Source organism: Emydura macquarii, unplaced genomic scaffold (assembly GCF_026122565.2).
Source record: "Emydura macquarii macquarii isolate MOO-44397 ecotype Brisbane River unplaced genomic scaffold, CSIRO-AGI_Emac_v2 contig_2636, whole genome shotgun sequence".
Classification (NCBI taxonomy): Eukaryota; Metazoa; Chordata; order Testudines; family Chelidae; genus Emydura; species Emydura macquarii.
In genome coordinates, this window is record NW_027132773.1 from 3,296,129 (window position 1) to 3,317,863 (window position 21,735).

The window sequence follows — 21,735 nt, forward strand, 5'->3', positions numbered from 1 at the left end:
TGTCTCTGCTGTTCCTCTCCTTGTGCTCTGAACCAAAGGTATAAGGGTCTCCACTTCATTCTTGATGATGAATTAAACATATGATCCGGAGCAGAGGGGAAGGGAGGCTGGTAGTAGAATACAGATAGGGATCACATCTCGAAGAACTCTGGTTATGGAAGGTAAATAACCTTTATTTCTTTTTCAAGTGCTGGTCCCTCTGTGTATTCCACTGTGGGTGACAAGCAGTTCTCATGATGGATGGGTATGAGAGGACCCTTGCAGCATTGAGGATTGAAGGACTATCAACCCAAAGGATTAAAGGAGGATAACGAAATTAATGGGTTTATGGAAAATAGAACCTGTCAAACTAACTTGATTTTTTAAATGATATTATAAGTTTGGTTGATAAAGATAAGTCTTGATGTTAAGGCATTTGACTTGCTACTGCACGATATTTTTATTAAAACCTAGAACAATATAAAGTGAACATGGCACACATTAAATGGATTAAAACTGGACAACAGATAGATCTCAAAATGTAATTGTAAATGGGGAATCATCATCAAGTGGGAGTGTTTCCAGGGGAGTCCCACAGGGTTCAGTTCTTAACTCTACACTACCTAACATTTTTATCAATGACCTGGAAGAAAACATAAAATCACCACTGAAAGTTTAGAGATGTCTCAAAACTAGATGGAGTGGTAAATAAAGAAGGTAAGAGTAATTTATTTATTTATGAAATTTAGTGTTATTACAGTATGTGTTTATAGGGGTTGTGTGTTTATGGCCGGTGGGGTGTGTGTGTTTTACCTAGTGTTAATTAGTGGGGCTTTCACTCAAAAAGGTTGGGAACCACTGAATTTACTGTAAGGTAGGAGCAAAACTGATTGAAAGACCATGCTCAAAGAGTAGTTATCAGTGGTTCACTGTCAAACTGGGATGACCTATCTAGTGGATCCTGGTTTCACTTCTCAGGGTTGTAATGCTGGGGCAACTGCCTTGTCAGGAGATGACGACAGTATACCCAACAGGATCCTGGTACCATTAGATCTGGTCCTCATTCCGTCTCTTCTTTGGGCTTTTGGGGAGCTCAGGTTGCTCTCTTGAAGGAGAGGGATAGTGTAATTCTCTATGGGACCATACCAATTCTGTCTAATGTGTATATGGGTCCCATGGCCCTCAATATGGCCAATGAGAAGGGTTCATCGTAGGTTCAGGTGGTCCCCAGGGCATATGGTACCAATGGTCCTGAGAGGGGTATGCCACTCTACAGATTTGTGGAGGGGCCCACGAATTTCTGGATCCTGCATCCAGGCTACCTTCCTTGGATAGGGGCCAATAATGGTCTTTCCTCAATGTCAGGTGCTTCTGATGAAAACATAGCATCCAGTTCTAATGGTGGCACCCTCAGTGCTTTCAATGTTGTAGCACCCCTACTGCTGAATGGTAGTGGAGAACAGTCTCTCTCTCAGTAGTATTCCAGTACCAAATGGTATCAAAATCTCCCAACAGAGGACAGGTTCCAAAAGGATGAGAAGTGCACGGATCACGAAGAACAATATCCTGAATGGTAGTATATATACCTCTCACTGGATGGAGGATGAAGATTTTTGTTTCCTGTACGATGGAGCTGGCATAGGAAGTGTCTTGGAAGTCATAGCTTCCATATGCGAGCATATCAGTACCACCGATGCAAATGGCTCTTTGTATGTCTTCTTCATTGGTAGTGGAAGTCAGTGTTTCTCCTTGCTCTATACCGATGGTGAAGCAGTAGCAGTTGGTACTGGAACCAAAGTAGTCTTAGCCTTCCACACCTGAAACTTGGCACCAGGGCTCTTTTGGAATCTGTGACTAGAGTGCAACAACAATTCAGTCAATGCAGAGGGAGTTGGGGAGGAAGTCTTCCTCTTAGAGGAGGATTTGGAGTGAGACTGCTCTCTCGATTTGAGTGTGCTTCCCCTGTGTTGAGAAGTATTTAACTCTACTTCTCCTGTGAAGGAAGCCATAGTGCTAGAAGGTGTGCTTCTCAACACCTCTGACGTATAGTTGAATCGCCCAGCCTGGATCCTACTGAGGTCTCCTCACCTGCTCCATAAGACATTTTCTGAGCCTCAACTCCCATGCCTGGTGGATCCGGCTGGGCAAGGAGCAGTATCTGCACTTGGTTGGAGATATGTGCTTCTCCAAAGTAGTATAGGCACCTCTGAAAGTTGTCACTCACCGGGGAGGCTTCAGGGCACGAAACAGTTTTTGAATCCTATATCCTTGGGCATAGTTCACACAAGTTTACACAACAGGACACGGGCAAGGAATTCTGAAAGGGGAGATATGACTCCCCAGTTTCTAATGGTACTAAATAAAACTAAAACTATCTAATAAGAATTGTATGTACACTATTTAGTTAAAGATGAAGGAAGAACTTGGAGGACACCGGATTGTGCCATCTCAGACCATGTGGTGATAAGAAGGAACAGTAGAGGCAATTGGTACGCGCCAACCCTTACACTTTTGGTTCAGAGCACAAGGAAAAAAGAGCACAGGAGCAGATCAACAGACACTACCGGCAAGAATCTCCTGGTCTCAGGGGCATGGAGCCCATGCGTTCCCACAATGGAACACACAAAGGGACCTGCACTTGAAGAACCAATAGTAGGACTGCTAGTAGTAAGCAGAATGTGTGCAGAGAAACTGGGAGGCAATGACAAATGCTTAGCATATTCTGAACACATTTTCAGAAAACTGCTGAAATAATAAACACAGAGAAAACAGAAGGCAATAATCAGATTTTTTGAAAACATGATTCCTCTCGGAATTGATCTCTTATTTCTTTGTTCTGGAGGAATGCAATACTTTTGCAGCATTGCAAAGCTGATTTAGTCCACTGAATATTTAATGTTTTGCTAATTTGTATGTAGTATTTCTACTGTATATCAAACTTTTCCAAGGTGAGTAATGATTTGTTACATTTTCCAATAGATCTTACTATTCATAATCCATCTTATAATACAGCTGTTTGTTTCCTAACATACCTTGTAGCACAAACTCTATTGGCTATATACTTGGGTGTGACACTCCACATATGTATACACACAGACACACAATAACATTGCTAAGGTATATTTGAGATTGCATACATAATGAATATCAGTGCTCAAAACTCCAATCTGTCAAGTTATTTACATGTCCAGTTTTAGGGCATTTTGTTTCAGACAACTGTATTTTGGCTGAATAAACTCAGAACCTAAAGACTGAGGTGTTAAAGAAAAAAAAGTAAACTTTTTATACACAAATTTTGGGAAGCACTCGTTACCTATTAAAATTTTTAATCATGAATATGTTTTTTGCTGGGAGAAATGTGAAGTTGGACAACCATGTTATTATTTACATTGGAGGTGAACTGAAGGCAAGGCATTAACAAATCAGAATGCAGAAATTTCAGTACAGTATGGTTAAAGATAACTACTGTACAGTTCTCATGTGAACTGGCAGAAATAGTCCCATGTCAGTAATACTCTCTAAAATAGTTCTCTTAAATAGCTACGACTTCTCTCTCTTCTTCCAGTTCAGTTAGATACCCCCTTTCTACATCAAAATCTTAAATCATTTCTGAGTTATAAATGATTTCACTCTTATGGATTTTAAGTCACATCTCCCTCAAATCCTACCAAGATGTCTTCACCCCTCCAGTATTCTGGCCTTCTGAATGATCAAATTAGAAGAAAACAGCGAGAGTTCTGTGGTACCTTAGACTAACAAATATATCTGGGCACAAGCTTTCGTGGACAGAAACCCACTTTGTCAGATCTCTCCACAGAACTCTCGTTGTTTTGCTGAAAACAAACTAAAACGGCTACTCCTCTGGAACTCATCAAATTACAAGAATAATTTGTTATAAAAATAACAGTTCCAGTGATGAAAAAAACAACTGCAATATTAATAGAAGTGCAGCCTTAGTGCAAGATTACCCTTGCATTATCAAATGTTTTTTTCCACTAAACTATACATCATCTTTTAATCTACGGGAAATTATAGGTGTTAAATTAGCCACAAGAAGTCTCCCCTATTCTCTAGGGGCTTAGAAACACATGGCATTTACAAGGTAAATTAAAAAAAAAAAATCTAATGTCATGGACAAAGTAAACTCACAACAATATCTCTGTACATACAAATTACAATTTACTGAGTTTTGCTTCTCTGTAAATTAACCATATTTTTCTTATATTCATTAGGCTCTCCATAGGGAGGTACTTATTATTTTTTCCAATGCTATAGTGGGGCCAGGATTGCGTAAGAACACAAAGATTAGTTATTTACCAGTAAACATAATACAAGATCATTGAGTCTATGAATCCACAAACCTGTAATACAGCAGGAGCACAGAACCTTCCAGCTAGCAGTATTCTCATAATTTGAGTTCTGATTGTTTTCATCTTGGCGGACATAAGCAGTACATGTCCAAAGGCCTGATTCAAAGCCCACTGATGTCAGTGAGAAGCCTTGAGAGCTTCACATTGACTTCAAATGACTTTGCATCATGGCTGCATATACATGGATTTACAAAAAGTTAATTTAAAAAATGAAAATATGCCAGCAATGAGGAAAATCTCATTCTCTAACAAAGAAAATACTGACCTTGAACCCTTCAAATCATTTTGGTAACTATAAAACACATTCAAGAAGAAAAAATTAAGACAACAAATGTCAGGAGGGATAACAAAAGATTCTTTATTTATTACATGTGCTCTATTTTTAAACAAAAAGTAAAACCTTAAATTCCTTTAGAGGTGTGATTTTGAACAAGAAAGGACACTAAAATAATTTCAATAAATCCTGCATATTTTTTCCAGCGAAGACTTACTAGTGTCCTTTGAGAGAAGCATGTGCACTTTTTAAAGGCTATTTAATTTTAAAGGACACAGACAGAAGGTATTGATATTTGCTATTGCAAATCCTCTCTAAAAATATTTTGATTACAATTTGAAGCCATTAAAAATATGTATGCATGGTGTCAATATTGCACAGCTGTTTGAAATCACTACAAACCAGTGTGGTCTTATTTTGAATGAGTAAGGGCCCAATCCTGCAATCCATATGCATTCTCAAAGACCAAAGGAATTCTGCATGCAGAAAAACTGCAAGATTGAGCAAATATTTTCAGGATTTATTTAATCCACCATGCTGTCTGCTATATAATTCAGTTTGCAAACAAAAAGCTTGTCCTTTAAAACAAAAGGAATTTTTAACTTAAGGACAATTTTTACAAAAAACAAGGGGAAATATGCCACATTTCTAAAGTATTGCTAATAAATTTTAACATTTACAGTATATTACAAAGATTCAATCACTTGGAATTTTCATAGTGCCAGTGCTGTCAGAGCAAAACAGCATACGTCACTTAGAAAGAATAACGAAGTAAGAGTTTTTTTGTTGATTTTTTTCATTTTTCTACACAACTATATCTGTTAGTCAATTGTATATCTGGGATTTTCATATTTTGTAAGTTACCCTGTCTACACCACAACTTTTAAACTACGTCAAAACTCTTACAATCAAAGAGTTTAGCTTTAGGTGTGGTGTGGATTGGGGGCTTTATTTCTGCTGAGTCATGTTAGTCAATCATTCTCGGCACAAACAGAAGATTGCCAACAAGGAAAGTGTCTCTCTCTCCAAACCAGGGAGTTAACAAGGCTTGGAATCACTGCATAAAGATATGCAGTATTTTCTATTTATATAAATACACAAATACTTCTGCAGTTATTACAATTCACCATGTGATCATCTTAATAAACATACCTTATATCATTCTGCATCAGATGAGGTGAAGGATCACAAAAAAGTGTACTAAATATCACACATGCAGTTATGAACCTTTCCTGTCATGACTATACAATCTTTTATTCAAACTATATCTCTTTATATAAAAAGATCCTTCCCACAGTGAAATGCAGGTCAGTGTAGGCAGTAGCAAAAATACCCCTCACCTTATCTCGTGAGTCTGTGTATTAAACAATAAAACATCTGGCCTGGTGGGATAGTTTGTGTGCCTACATGGTTATGAAAGCAGTATAATATGGTATGACAGACTGTATCCCTACGTTCATCCTTTTTACAAGATTATGATAAATTTTGTACCAAGTGTATCATTTGAAAACTTGTCATCTGCTGAACATTATTGTCCTGGTAAAATACGTGTGGCAACATTGTTATAAAGATTCTACTGTATAACATTGCTCTGACGTGTTCCAAAGTTAGAAAAGCAGGCCGAAACCAGTTCTTCAAGAGACAAAAGACACACTGACGCCCCAGTTAGGTATCAGCATAATCAAATGGATTATCAAATGGCCAATCTTTGGCAGGAAAAAGGGTGTGAACAAGAACTTTACATATTGGCAATGGAACAGCTGGTGGATTTCTGTGTAAAGAGACTGGCTGTCGCCTGAACCCCAGTTGGAAGTAATCCTCAAAGAGGGGAGAAGGGTATGAGAAACAGAGGCTCCCAAAATCACCTCTCCTCATCATCTCTACTCACAACATCTACAATGTTTGAAAGCCAAAAGAAGCATCACTGAACTGAGGAGGGAGGTTTTGTTTGAAGCAATCCAGACAGACTGTTGTAAGCTTATGGTGAGAAAAACCTTTTTTGCTTTTAAGTACACTTAGCTTGTTAAGTTAGGTATTAGTTTGTCTTTTATTTTCTTGGTAACTAATTCTGACTTTTTTGCCTCATTACTTTCAATCACTTAAAAAAACAGGTTACTAACCTTCCCTAACTGTTGTTCTTCGAGATGTGTTGCCCATGTCCATTCCACGTAGGTGTGTGCACGCTGCAGGTAGTCGCCGGAAAGCTTTTCCCTCAGTGATATCTGTAGGGTCAGCTCTGGAACCCCCTGGAGTCGCGCTTTCATAGCGCCCTGCCGACTCTCTGCCCCTTCAGTTCCTTTTTACCGCCTGTGACGGTCGGCTGGAATCTGCTGCTTCTTGCTTTGCAAAGGTCTCCTTCCCAGTGGTTGTCCAATCTTTGTTTTGTAAATAACTTAAGTAACATTAAGTGATTAGATGTTAAGTATAGTATCCTTCTAGAGAAGTAGGACTCTGCTTCAGAGTCAGAACTGACAATTTGCTTCACAGGGACCAGGGCGGTGCAGTTCCCGATGGTGCTGGGGATGGATGCGGGGAGATGATGACCACAGCCTCATAGCTGGTGTTCCCCTGTATGGCACTGGGTGCTTTTTTGGCACCGGTGGTCTGGCACCCAGCGGCACCACGCTCTTATCAGTTCCCTGGCTGTTGCAGAGGCCTCCGCCGTGGAGGGGAACTGTAGGTCCTCCTCGTGGGTCTTCCTGGGCGGGGAGTCTAATGGCACCAGACTCAATGGACTCCTCCCTGGAGCCGGCGTTGATGGTACTGCAGCGGAGGGTATGGCACTTGAGTGACCCAATCCGGGTCACCGTCCACTCGAGCCTTTACGTCCCAGTTTTGGGCATCGGCGAGCGTCCCCTATCCATCTTCCTCTGCTTCTTACGTGGAACAGGGGAATGTGAGCAATGCTGCATCCATGAGGTGCCTCTCAGTGCTGGTAGTGCCAGGCTTCTCTAGATGCAGAGTCCTTCTCTTCTTACAGACACAGGTGTGCTCCACACCATATCTGACATAGTGCTGAGCTTGTCCAAGCCTACACCTAGTAAGTATGGTTAGAGAGCAGCCTCCATTAGGATGAACTTCAACCATTGACTCCTCTCTGTCCTAGGGTGGAATCCCCTGATCTTACAATGATCCCTCTGATGGGTCTCTGAGGCACTATAGACAAGTGGTAGGGGGACCGCTCCTGTGCATGAGTTTTTTGCCAGCCTCACATGGCTTAAACCCAGGGGAAATGAGGCATGCCCTGGTCCCTGAGAAGAGCAGGTAGGTGACCCTGATAAGCAGGGTCCTAACTAACTAAACCAACTATAACTACAAACTATTTGATTATTTTCAGGTATCAGTTCAAAACGACCACTAGGAAACACTTGCAGAGCAAGAGAAAACAATGTTCCAGCAACCGTCATGGGCAGTAAGAAAGAACTGAAGAGGCAGGATCCTATATACAGCACCATGAAGGCGTGACACCTTCTTGGAATCAACATGAGCAAGCACTCGAAGAAGGATCTATCTGTAGTTAATAAACCTGTTTTATTGTTTTATCTAAGCCAGTGTGTGTTTGGGAACCTCCACGTAAGAACAGGGTTTGTGCATATCATTTTCCATTGATGAAATGGCAGACTTTCTATGAGCTTGTATTGTCCAGAGAGAGAGAGAGCTGAGAAGTTCAATACACACATTTCTGGGGACAAATCTGGGAGTTTATTAGTGTCACCCTGCATGTAATTAATGAGTGACTGGCCCCAGAATTCATGTAATTCAGCTAGGAGTGATTTTGCATGGTAGAGGCTGTGTGAGAATTGGCCAAGAGTGGTTGTACTCACAGCAAAGCAGTGTAAAAGACATCCCAGATTGGGGAATTAAGGGGACAGAGCTGTTCAGCAGTCCAGATTGTATGCTGGGTAATATCATACATGGTTTGAGCTAATTGTTCAACAGTTTTTTTTTTATTGATATAAAAGCCACCTTCAGATAAAAAATCTCCTTACCCAACAGCCTCTTAGATTATAAAATGGAAAAAAACCAACAGATTTACTTTTCATTGTTTTTGCAGCTTTCATTTGTTCATCTCTGTTTAGACAAGTCCCTTGTGTTTCTAATCATTTCGCTTTCTGGTTCTGATACAATCATACTATACCGTTATATTGCAGTTGAAAACAATGCAGGGGATTTTATTTGTTTCAAAACTGTCTCCAGTGATGCAGAGGAACATCTGCAAAAGCGTGGGGAAAGGGATAGTTTTTGTTTGTTTATTTGTTGTTTTTTTTAAAAGGAGGTCACATGTGACTAAATTTTGCATTTAACTTTGTTCTCATATAGACAGAGCTTTGGAGACATCAACCACATTTAACCAACACTTTCCAGAACATGAAACATAATGGTAATACAATGATCCATAGACAACGTTGCTATTCAATTTCAATACCTTCTATAAATAAATTTAGTTTAATGTAGCTGTTACCCTTTCTAAATCAGATAGATAATGAAACTTGCATCCAGATCCTCTTGAACATGCATGATGGACATTAGTGTCACCATGCTGCAGTTTTTTCACACTTTATTTAAATCTTCTTTATATAAAAGTGCTAATACACATTAGTTGATAGCTGTTTAATGGAAATTTAAGCCCTGCAGTATGAATAGTAATTAAATATCTAACCAGCAAATTGGCTACTACTGAACTTTGTTTTGACTCAGAGACTTTTATAGGATAAACACCAGACCCTCCTCTCTCTAATCCCCTCCTCCCTTTAATCCATTCATTACTTCAGACTTACTAAGATTGCCAAAGTTTAAGTATCTATACTTTATCTTAACAAAGAATGTTAGGAAGGCTTGAAATTTGAAACAAAAAAAACAATTTCTGTTGATGTCTTGGGTAAAACTCATTTTGTACCAGGCATGCTATTCCAAATTTACAAACTTATGCAGAAACCACACTAATGAAATACCTAAAAACACACCGTAAGAACACAAACTAAAACTGAAACATGGAAACTGGTGTGGAAGAAGCAGAAGGACCTCTTATTTGTTGTACTATAAGAATAATTTCAAATCTCTGTACCAATGGTACTTGACCGTTGTATGCCTTAAATGCATGGAAGTAAAGTCTATGAAGGGATAAAACCATTATTGAAAACTGCAGTTTTAAAGATTGAATTCATCTCTAGGTCAGGGGTTCTCAACCTTTTTCTTTCTGAGGCTCCCCGCAACATGCTATAAAAACTCCATGGCCCACCTGTTCCACAATTGTTTTTCTGCATATAAAAGCCAGGGCCAGCATTAGAGGGGAGCAAGTAGGGCAACTGCCCAGGCCCCACACCAAAGGACACCATGAAGCTAAATTGATCAGGCTTCATCTCCCACAGAGCAACAGGGCTCTAAGCTTCAGCCCTGTGGGGTGGTGGGGCTCAGGGCTTCATCTTTCTGCCCTGGGTCCCCAGCATATCTAACGCCCACCCTGCTTCGCAGACCCTGTGAGATGTGCTCATGGCCCTCCAAAGGGTCCGCAGACCCCCAGCTGACAACCGCTACCCAGTCAGTCAGTCATTCACCTTTATGGTTACTTATTCACAGCCAAATTGAATCCATAATCAAATAAAGATTTCTCTTAGAACCTCTGGCCACGCTGCTAGTCCCTCTAGTGCAGTGGTTTTCAAGCTTTTTAGGCTGCATATTTCTTTCCAAATAATGTAATCGAATGCATACCCCCCATCTGAGATAGGCAGAGGCAATGTGTGTGTGTGTGTGTGTGTGTGGGGGGGGGGGGGGGGGCGGCGGCGGCGGCGCCCCGGCCACAGTTCTGCCTTCCATTTATCAATAGCTTCTAATCGAGAGGTTTTCAAACTGTGGGGTGCACCCACCTGAAGGGGTGTGAAGGAACACTTGGGGGTGTGGAGGGGAAGGGCAGGGAGAGTGGCAATGCCTGGCAAGTCAGGCCAGCCCCATGCAGCAGGGCTCAGGACCTCAGTGATTTTCAAACTTTTTGAGCTGAGCCCTCCTCTCCCCCCAACTCTTTGAGTTACAATGTGGCCCGCTGAGGTGAATCAAGGGGTGGAGGTGGAGCTCCCTCCCCTGGCAGCCTAGCAGTCACATCCCACAGTTTGAAAACCTCTGCTCTGGTGAATAAACTTCCATATGACCAGCATAAAGAACCAATCCCACACCCCTTGGCTGCAGCCAGAGATTCAATAGCACCCTCTTTGGAAAAAGTGTTGCTGCTGAAGGACTTTTTCTACTATGGCACCCTTAGAATTCTCAGATAACTCTCCAGCTGCCTTATCTTCTACTGCTTTTTTGTTAACTACTTTTGTAGTTTTAGCTTTTAAAATTTCATTAAGGGAAAAAGAAGACTCAAATCTTATGGCTTCTCTATAAACCTCTTATGCTTCTGCCTTACTTCATCATCAGAAGATATCCGCTCTTTTAAAATGCAACTACACTTTTAGATAAAAGGAGAATATTTTAATGTTAAAACTTAATTTACAGGTGTCTAAATGCCCCAACAACAACGTGGATGAAACCAGGCATCACTACACTCTCAAACGAACTCACACAGGAAAATGATAAAAGACAAACACCCTATCACCTGTGGGTGAACACTTTTCATAAAATGATTACTCTCTCTGATCCATCAGCCCTCCTCCTCAAAGAAAACCTGCACACACTTTCAAAAGATGAGCCTGGAAGCTTAAATTCATAACTCTGGTAGACATTAAAATTCATGAACTGAACAGACACTGGATTTATGGCTTATTGCAACAATTTGCAACCCGCCAACCTCCCCTTTTTGTCCTATGACTGCAGAGGTGTTCACAGGCCACTCTATCTTGAATGAATGGTTCCTTAGATTAGAATATGTGCTAACTAATTATGCTAAACAATCTGTTCTTTTTATGTAGCTGTGATCTGGGAGTACCTTACCCAGATCTGAAGAAGAGCTCCTTGTGGCTTAAAAGCTTGTCTGTCACCCCAACAGAAGTTGGTCCAATAAAAGATACTACCTCACTTATCTTGTCTCTCCAGGTGTACGTACGTACGTACGTACGTACGTACACACACACACACACACACACACACACACACTGCTAAGTCTCCAAAAATACAATATTTACAAGTGATAATAAATTAAGAGTTAAAGCTAACCTGACATTAAATAAGTAGAATTGCAGAGAGTTCAACATACAAGTACTATGTCCATGAACTTTCTTTTGCATTAATTACTGTACAAACTAAAGTAATAAAGGCCTATCTGCCAATAATTTATATATATTATAATTAAGACAGGGAGATGTACTGAAGTTTGGTCACCATTAACCCTGCTTTGGGTTTAATTTGCCTAGTTTTAAAAAAACTGGGGTATAATTCATGAAGAACACTTGGTCCTCAACATATGGGTCAGATACTTGAGAAAAATCCTTAGTCTGGTGCAGACTTCAATTTGGGGCTTGAATATGGAAAAAATGGCATTTGTTAGGATTACTAAGGTGCTCCAATTTATTTTTAAGACCTGTTTATCAAGTCCAATATCAGACTCTAAAGCTTATTAGCAAAGCACTGGAAAATTTTCATTTGTGTACATGTGATCATCTCTATTTTCTTTTCAATTTTTGAATCTTGAAAGAAAGCCTCACAAGACTAGAATGTTGAAAGGATACGACAACAAACCCAGACAACTTGGTTTCTTAGTACAGCTGCCAGGATAGTCTTTGCTTTTAGGTAAACTGCATATATTTTGGGGCAAATCTTGGGGCTTTTTTTCCACATGAGGAAAGTTTATAACTTTTTTTTGTAATAAAGACTACTTCATGTGCAGCATTCAAAAGTGCACACAGTACTACTGAAAGATCTAATCCAGACAGAAATATATTGGTTTTCCATGACACAGAAGTCTGCCCAAGGACATGGAAACCCTGAAATATCCACTTCCATAGTGCTGCAAGGAGGGAAAACATTTTACTGGCCCATTTCCACAATTTGTACAAAAAAGTTCTTTATTCTTTAACTGTTAGCACTTCCCAGTCATGCAACTACAAAAACAATTTAGCTATGGGCAAGTTTAAATTTAAAAAGGAAAACACCACAAAATTATTTTGTTCACTTATTCTGCCAGCTATAGTACAATATGAATTATGTCCATACTTCAAAAGGTACTAGAAAATGTACTGCAGTTCATTTTGTAAAAATAATTATGTCTTAGTAAAATGAAACCTCACTGCAGTCCTTGGCAATTCAATTGTTATTAAGAAGTGAGGATAGAAAAATATTTCTTGTGTGCAAATTACAAAGGGTGTGTGGTTTAGTAAAATTTGACTGTATAATTTCTGGTTCTGTTAATTGCTCTATCATCTGCTTTTCTATTTCCCTTATGTATGTCTCAGACCTGGTCTACACATACCAGTATAACTATTAGTTAGGGATGTGCTCTTTTACCAAAATAGTTATAACAGTACAACTCCTACAGCAGACACAGTTACACCCATTCCCACGAGGGAATAATCTAGAATGCTATAAGTATTATTATACTGGTATAGCTGTACTCAACCTAGGGGAGATGTACCCCTTAACTATACTGATAAAGTGGTACAACTTTTGTGTTTACACAAGGCCTCAGTATTTGAAGTCACTAAATGAATAGTACTCACATTTTCACCATTCTTTCTTGGTTAGACTACTTTGGAATGCTGCCCTTGAAATCAGAAAGCCTCAAAATCTGCACCTCTCTTCTCAATATTATTCTCTGCAAGAGGACTTCATTAGGCAAGAGAAGGAACAGCCACACTTTTGCACAATATTCTTGTCAGAATTATCCAAAACCTTACACTTTAACCTCAAAGTACCAATTCAACTTAGTAACAACTTTTTTAATTATTATTTAAATTAGTATATAAATTCACACTTTCACTGCATTCTTGGAATTCACCATAGAAACCACAAACAGATCCTACTGAAAACATTCAGCAAGATGCAAAGTTCAGAGAAATGTCAAAAGAATGAATTTTCAGGGGAAAGAGGTGGAGGAAAGGGCAAGTAGGGGTGAGATTTTTTAAAAAATTCTTTACTGAAAAGTGTTACAGGGAACTGGACACACTAGTTTTAAGGGTGTTTAATTTTACTGACTTTGTTTTTTTCCAAAAAGGTCATATCAAAATTTTGATTAACATTTTATATTAAAGTCTGATTTCAATATTTAACTGGCCAATCTACCACCTCAACTCAATATTTAGAAAAGCCTTACAAAACAGAGAATGATAGATTCAATTAAAAAAATATTGAACTAAAAAACAACACTTACGCAAAATACAAAGACCTGTATTGCTGTGCTGTTTTTGCTCTCTATGAAGAGTTCGGTATTTTTGTCTTATTTAAGAGAATTTAATGCTCATGAAATGTGGTAAACTGACAACAATGGACACCGGTACAGTAGAAATATAAACGTCCCCAACACTACTCCAATAATCTGTCTTCATAGCTAAACATTTTTTTAGTCAACATGTCCATTCAGTGCTTGGCTTCTCTGCTGGGCCAGTCAATAAATGTTCCAAACTGTGATATGGTTACCTATCCACTAGCAATAATACAGAATACCAAATCATACAAAATAGGTCTCAAAATCATTTCATAGGAGAGACGCGACATACATCTTCAGTTACTACCAATCAAAGCTAAACTCAAATCAACTATTTATCAATAGTAATCATTTTTACAGCACCTGAAATGCATACTACGTTTTACTGAAATAATACCGTAATTCTCATTCTTCCCTCATTCTAATTTTTGGTCTAAATTAATCACTCTATTAAAAAGTCTTTACTAACTTTCACATCTTCTGGTGATGTGAAGTATTCTCAGAAATACTTCCCTCAATTTTACCTACTCTGATCAATAAATTTAAGTCTCAGTAAATGACAAACTTTTTACTTTACTTTAAAATTTTACTTTTCAAAATAGGAACTTTCCCAGGGATTTCTTAAGAAGTTCTGATTTTCCTCCACAGTCTTGACTAAGGAACAGATACTGGAATTTGCAAAAAGATGGAAATGTTGAAATTCTAAATCCTATGAATTTTTACTGAGCAAAAGAATGTTGATTTTCACAATAATAAAACTCAAGAGATCTCTCTCCTCTCAAAAGCATTAAATTCACTATTTCAAAATGGATATTCTATCCAGCTGTACAAGTGTCATTACTGATCAGATTGTGATGTGCAAATCTTGTGACAGATCCCCTAACATGGAAATAAGTTTCAGGAATCTGGGTATTTTACAATCCCGCCCCAAATGACTAATGAATATTGGGATAAACTATCAATTCCAGTGCAATTTTTTTTAGGAGTCACTTTTCATTAAATCAAAAACACAGAAGAAATATTGTGTCTTCAATAAACATACAAAAATAGTTTTTCTCTCTCAATAGTACAAGTCTACAGAAACTTGTAAAGAAGCCTGTATGGAAGATCTGTTGGAGTTCTGTTGCACACTTATGCTCCAGTTCCTTCTAACTAAAATAAGTTAGCACAATCATTTGAATTGGCTGTCTACAGACTGGACAGGGTTTATTCCGCTTTTTCAGTTTCCTTGCACAAGTAAAACACGACATAAGATGTCCTGTCTTGCCATGAACAATACAGCCATTTTTAGGTCTACTCTGACATATGACACAAGGCTCTATGCTGGAAAGGGGTAGACTGTATTCCATGCTTTCCTCTTTGTCTTCTGTCTCTTTTTTCTCAGGTTCTTTGCAATCTTCTTGGCTACTATAAAAGATACTGCTAGATGTAGATGGCTGAGAGTATTCCCCACTTTCCTGGGATTCAGAGGTTGGTGCTGTTGTATCCTCACTTTCTTCAACACTTGGCTCTACATCTTCATTCATTTTCACTTTCTTACAGTCGGGAACATCAAAACCCTCTTCTTCATGCTCTAGCTGTGTGGAACTTTCCAATTTTCTCTTTTCAGATTTGTCATTCTTTTCATCAGGAAGCCAGTCCTCGCGAAGAGCCCAGCATCTGGGGCAATGCCGTGGAAGGGGAGGGTTCATTTCATTGCATTTAGTGCACTTCCAATAATCCTTTAGTGAATTAAAAGTTAAACAGTTAAGCTATTTGGCATTTCTACTATTATTAAAAAAATTAAGAGAGATTATAAAGAAACTATGTGACTGCTAAAGTATTTACTGAATATTTGTAAACAAAAGTGTTCAATTATCACATTTTAAGATGTCTGGCAAGAGCTTTAGGAAGACCAAAGTTAAAATCAATTACACCACAATTTATCAACCTTGTAATGATAGCATATAGATCTTTATACCCAAATTTTTAATTGTGAGGAAACAAAAAAAATCATACCTCAAAACTGAACATTGAAATGCCAATGAATGGTATGTTACACAGGCAGTGTACCAAACTGTATACATTTAGTACTATCATAAAAGCTAGATCAAATCTATTCTACAAGTGTTTTTCTACCTCCAATGTAAATTTGCACATTGCACAGACTCTCTGCATGCATATTCCCAGAAAAATAAAATTAAGTGAAATTATGATTGCAAGTACACATCAGTAATTTAGGAAAAAATACATTACTGGGATGCTGTAATTATCCTAAAAATCAAGCATTCTTGGATATTGTGAGTTAAGGTTACACACAAAAGAAATCCAAACATGTTAAGGCACAGAAACGCATATTTAGGGCACTCAAGTAATTTCAGATCTGCCTTCTAATAATACCATATACTAAACCCATTTACAGATCAAGATTCCATTTCAGGTTGTACACAGCCAGTACATCATACTGGAACCTCTTATGCTGCCTTCATGATCCCAGAATCTATATTTCTTTAAATAAAAGTCTCTAGCTGTAGTGTTACTGAGCTCTGAAAATGTGAACAGAGCAACTGATGCAATGAGGTCTGCCTGCATTTGCAGAACGTGAAACAACTTTAAGGGGTATGTGACGTGATTCATTCATCTCAGTGGGTGCAAACTATTACAATACTTTAAATGCCAACACTGTTAGCTCATTATTCAAAGTGTGTACAAAAGGAGAAGGAAAATCATACTGTGAAGATCTGTAATCTACTGTAACAGCTTATTCTGGTACCACCAGCAAGTGGCCTTGAGACAGCATCCCACTGTTTTCCATCTCCTGCCAAGAGAAAGCCTAGCAGACCACAGTGGGGCATCTGGGTTCCTCCCCAAAGCCAGTGGAGCACATGAGCCTCACTAAGTGGGGCCTGAGATCCTGGAGGATGTGTGAACCTATTTTGAGTATCTGCACAATCTGTTAAGATTGCCATATCATGTGGCAGAGTTTAATCTGTGTACAGAACTTGAGAAGTATCACTGCCATTTTTCCCCATCTAACCCCTGTCTGTGATCAAGCCATTTCAGTGTTTGTTGTCCCAGATCAGATTAATCTGATTTTTAAAGACAGACTTGATTTCCCTATCCACTCCCTAATGGTATTAAGAAATGTTTAAGATTAATGATCATTTTCTGCCATTATTTTTCTTAATGGAAAGTTTACATCTGCAAGTAGAGTCTGGTGCACAAGATCTTCAGAGAAACAAAGAATTGTTCGGTTTCAAAATGGCAGCTATTACCCATTGTTCTTAATGTAAATGAGATCATAGGTCACTACCATCTTCACAAGTGACTATAGCCTCCCATTGTTCCCAGTGAGATACCAAGCTGCCTTTAACTGGTGGCCTCTGAGGTCACAACGTGTAGAACACCACTTGGTAGCACTGAGAACAATTAGCTCTTCTCAGAAATCACCAACTGAGGGTAGTCTGTAGCTTCAGTATTACTGAAAACAACTGAAGGTGGTGGCAGCTACTTTGAAAGAGCACTTTTAACCAGAATTCTCTGTAAAACATTATTCTCCAGTTTCTGCTGAAGGAAAAACTTCCAGTTACAACTACTGTGAAAAAAATCATCATTAATCCCAAAAAGAATCTTTCAAGTGTAGTCTACACTCAAGATTTCAATCTATATGAAATGTTTGACATGTACACATTACTCAAGACATCCTTCCCCCAAAAAACCAATCTGACACAGGATGCTAAATTCCTTAAAAAGACATTTTAAAATTAATTTTAATTCCTAAAAATATCTAACTAATTTATATATAGAAAATTAATTCTATTCTCAAAGTGTTGTAATTTTGGGGAGTGCAAAACTTAACCTTTGCTATGGAGCTGCAACTGGCAACACAATAATTAGAATGCTTCAATTTTGAATGTCTTTGTTCTATTCAGACACAAACTGTGAATGAAGAGCAATAATAAATAAAGGTATACTGCCTGTTTAAATCTAGACAAAGTAACTTAAAAAATATTCAGTTTGACATTTAAAAACAAACCCCCTATGTTCCCACAGATATTGTTACAGCTGGCTCCACAGTACACAATTATTAAAGCAGCACAGCCAATCACACGTTCTGGATGACGAATTCTCCTATGTACCCATGTTCATAATAGCAATTTAAAGAAATGCTCCTTACTTTAGTATTTTTTTAAAAAACATGTTAAATTCTGAATTCAGACAACATTTTGACAAGCTGATGTGCTGAAATTTTTAAAACGTTACTATACACAAAACAGAGAAATGGATGTTTTCAATCTTCTAGACAGTTTAAAAACAGTTCCTTTATCTTTAGTGAATTTTTAATACACAGTGTTTTGCTATTTTCTTCATTTCACTCAGATTGGACACTGAAATTAAACTGGCCAGTTTTATTTTAGTTTCTTATGGACAAGAACAGTGCTATGTTTTGATTTCCATTAAAAATAAAGCCTTCCTTTGTACTTCAAACAAAAAAGTTAAGTTTAGGCTCTAAACTGTGTTCCCTTTCCGTGAAATTTTAAATTCCTATGTCCATGACTTTAAAACAGCATACTGAAAGACTGATTTAAAAAGGAACAAAAGTTCCTTAGAAATAGTCATGTTCCACTACATCTAATAATTATAGGTTGGTAACTGAAAGACCTCAAACTATCATTTTCTTTTTAATGCAAGAAAAAGTCAGATTTAACTTTTAAAATCTCTGCAGTATCCACTGAATTCACATATGTTCCCAGTCCTGGTCTTTCATTTCACAAGACTTGTCATTTTTTTGAAACAGAAATTTACTTACAGCTAGTGAAATTTCAGGATCTTCATCGAATGAATCAGCATCACTCTCTTCTGTCTGATATATAGTCACCTGATATACCTGATGGAAGAAAATATATTTCAACTTCCTTTTACTTGGTGTTTAATCTTAAATGTTTTATTAAAAAATAACCCTGAACAAGTAGTAAAGCACACTTGACAGAATTTTTTAAAAAACTTTTTACCAGATAGAAAATAATACTTGCTAAAGTTTTGGATGATGTGGCTATATGTTAATTAAACATGCCGAGAAAAAATGTATAAGAGGGAGCACTACTACTTACAGGTACAGACAAGAATGTGGTCAATTACCAATTGTGGAAACTTTTGTTCTCATTTGGGAACATCTTGAAAGATGTACAATACGGACAGAAAACGGTGGGCCTCTCAAATGGACAATGTCAATTGTGAACAAAAGCTTTAGCAATACAAATATTTCACTAGTCAACACAGTAAAAATGAAAGACACTAAAACTTCCCATACACTGCATCATAGAGCTGATTTTAGAGGTTCTATTTATAATTTTTAAGACTACTATGCTGTCTCTTAATGATCCAAGATCTTAAATAGTTTTAAAAATGTATTCTAAAAAGTATTTCTATTCACTTTTAACTTTATGCAGATAAATATCCTATTTAATAGGTTTTTCCTTTAAAAAATTATTAGGAAGTTTTCTTCCAGTAAAGTTATAAGATCTATATACATATTCCAAGGTAAGGCCCTTTTCCTGCAAGAAACCATACATAAGTGAACCCCTAAGCCTGCACTGAACCCCACTGACTTTGAGAGTCAGCCAATGCATTTTACTGGATGAAATTCTATGGCCTATGTAATGGAGGTCAGATTAAGTTACTGTAATGGTCCATTCAGGCCCTACGAATAAGCCCAATGGAGAGGGAGTTTCTTGCAGAATTAAGGCTAAGTCTGTATGAAGAAAACTTAGTATAAAGAATGGCAGTACATATTTACCATGCTGCATATACAGGCCTTGAAGAACACTATGCAAATGTTTCATGTTCAACAAAATGCTTTTGCAATAACATTTCAGATTTGGGGGAGAGGGGGACACCAAATATACATGCCTCATCATCTTCATCTGTGAGCTCTTGTCCTTCATTATGGCTATAATCTTCTGAATAAATGGACTCAACTTCAAACTCAACACTGAATTGGTCTGAAACAGAACTCTGGTCAAACCAATCATCAGAGTTTTCACTTAATGAACTGGCATGATGATCCTGAATAAAAAGGGGGAAAGGAGAATATATTTAACTTAATTAATCCATTCTTATGACTCATACTGCTACATGTGTATTTAAACATAATAGTAAACAGAGACACTGTTTAAATGGCTGTTGGCCAGAGATAAAATAGTCATGTCTCAGCCAAATACCTTATACCACTTAAAAAGTTGGGATTTCTGCTGCAGTCGCAAAACTTAGAAATATATTAATGGATTTATAAATAAGGCCCTACTTGAATTGTGGGATGATTGTAAAGAAGTCATGGCTGAGTTACAGACAAGCCATGGAAAATTGCAGAAAAGTAATAATGGACCTTATTATTTGCGGTAATTAAGCCTATTATTACTTTTTCTCTATTTTCCACAGTCAGCTGCTCAGGTCTTAGAGCAGGGGCTCCCACAGTTGGCTACTCAGGGCTGAGAGCGGGAGCTCCCACTGTTAAAACTGCGGTGTATATCTAATATTGCAAATTCTGCAATATCACAAGTTAAGTAGGGCCTTATTTATAAAACTTAAAAAAATTATTTATAAATGAATGGAAAGAACATTGGAACTGGCTCCAGAACCACTAAGTTGAAATATAATACAAGTGAAGTTTAAGTTTACATTTGCTAACATTTACAAATATACAGAAAAGCAGATGAATTTAACAAATATTTCACTTCTGTGTACCGAAATTTTATAATTCTTATAGCATCAAGAAGGTGTGTAGATATTATCCCACATTTTACTGGTGGGAAACTGATCCAAGTGTAAACAACTCACTCTAATCACTAAACACTCTTTATGTGTACACGTGCAAAAGCATGGTTCTATGTTGTCCCAAATTCAACATTTAAATACAGGTAGATGGCTGTTATTAAAAAGAGGTAGGTAAGAAGGGGAAAGGAGAGATTTATCAACAGAAAGCCACCATCTGCTATGTTACTTGTTTAAAATGTATATATATTTTTATATATGTTTTGAACCGACAGAACTGAAATTGTGTTTGATCAGTGATGTGCTAAAAATCAATGTTTTCATTATTCAGCCTAACAACAGATAATTAACCTTAAATATCTAGTGAAAACAGAATATCAGGACAAATCAGGCCAGCTAAAGGGATACTGTGAATTCTATGCATCACAACGAAGCTTCAAAATGCACATAGAACAGCAGCATAGCTAAAGAGTGTCACTGCTATCTAAAGTATTCAACACTTATGACTTTCACCATAGATACAATCTAACAAAATACTGATATTCAATACACAATCCAGAAGCACCACTTTTTTCCCTACTGTACCAAGGTCTAAAAATTCATTTGTTTTGCTTCCTTTTCTGAATATTCATAATGAAAATAAAAGAAAATTCCACTTCTTAAGTTTTGTGACCCAAGCCATGTAAAATACAAAACTCAGGTTCTCAGACATCACTAGATTGCATGCATTGTATGTTTCAAATATTATTGCAATACCCAATACGCATGTCTGGGAAATTTGAGAACTGAGCATAATTAAAAACACATCTTGCTTACAGGACTTGCAGAGTCTACTGAGTCGCTGCTGTCACTTCCTTCGCAGCATAGCCCACTTACAACACACCAAGACAGGCTTTCATCGAATGTGAGCGAAATACTGTCTGACTTGTGCCGTTTTCTTCTTTCACTAGGGTGTTCATCGGAAGAACTTTCCTCTGCGTCATAGGGAAAAAGTATATTAATCCAAAGGCATC

At 37.8% G+C, this 21,735-nt stretch overlaps 1 protein-coding gene across 5 annotated transcripts in view; it reads right to left on the minus strand.

Moving 5' to 3' along the window:
- MDM2 (MDM2 proto-oncogene) overlaps positions 1-21,735 on the minus strand; it is a 77,252-nt gene that overhangs the window by 42,779 nt on the left and 12,738 nt on the right. For 3 of the 5 annotated variants that reach the window (XM_067564055.1, XM_067564054.1, XM_067564056.1), the window contains exons 8-10: positions 21,539-21,696; positions 19,862-20,017; positions 18,762-18,839 (exon numbers count right to left, since the gene is read on the minus strand). In XM_067564055.1, the coding sequence (XP_067420156.1) occupies positions 18,762-18,839; positions 19,862-20,017; positions 21,539-21,696 (392 nt within the window). Of the gene's footprint in view, positions 1-13,714; positions 15,694-18,761; positions 18,840-19,861; positions 20,018-21,538; positions 21,697-21,735 lie in introns of those variants that run through there. The other 2 variants (XM_067564052.1, XM_067564053.1) reach the window with 1 other exon arrangement.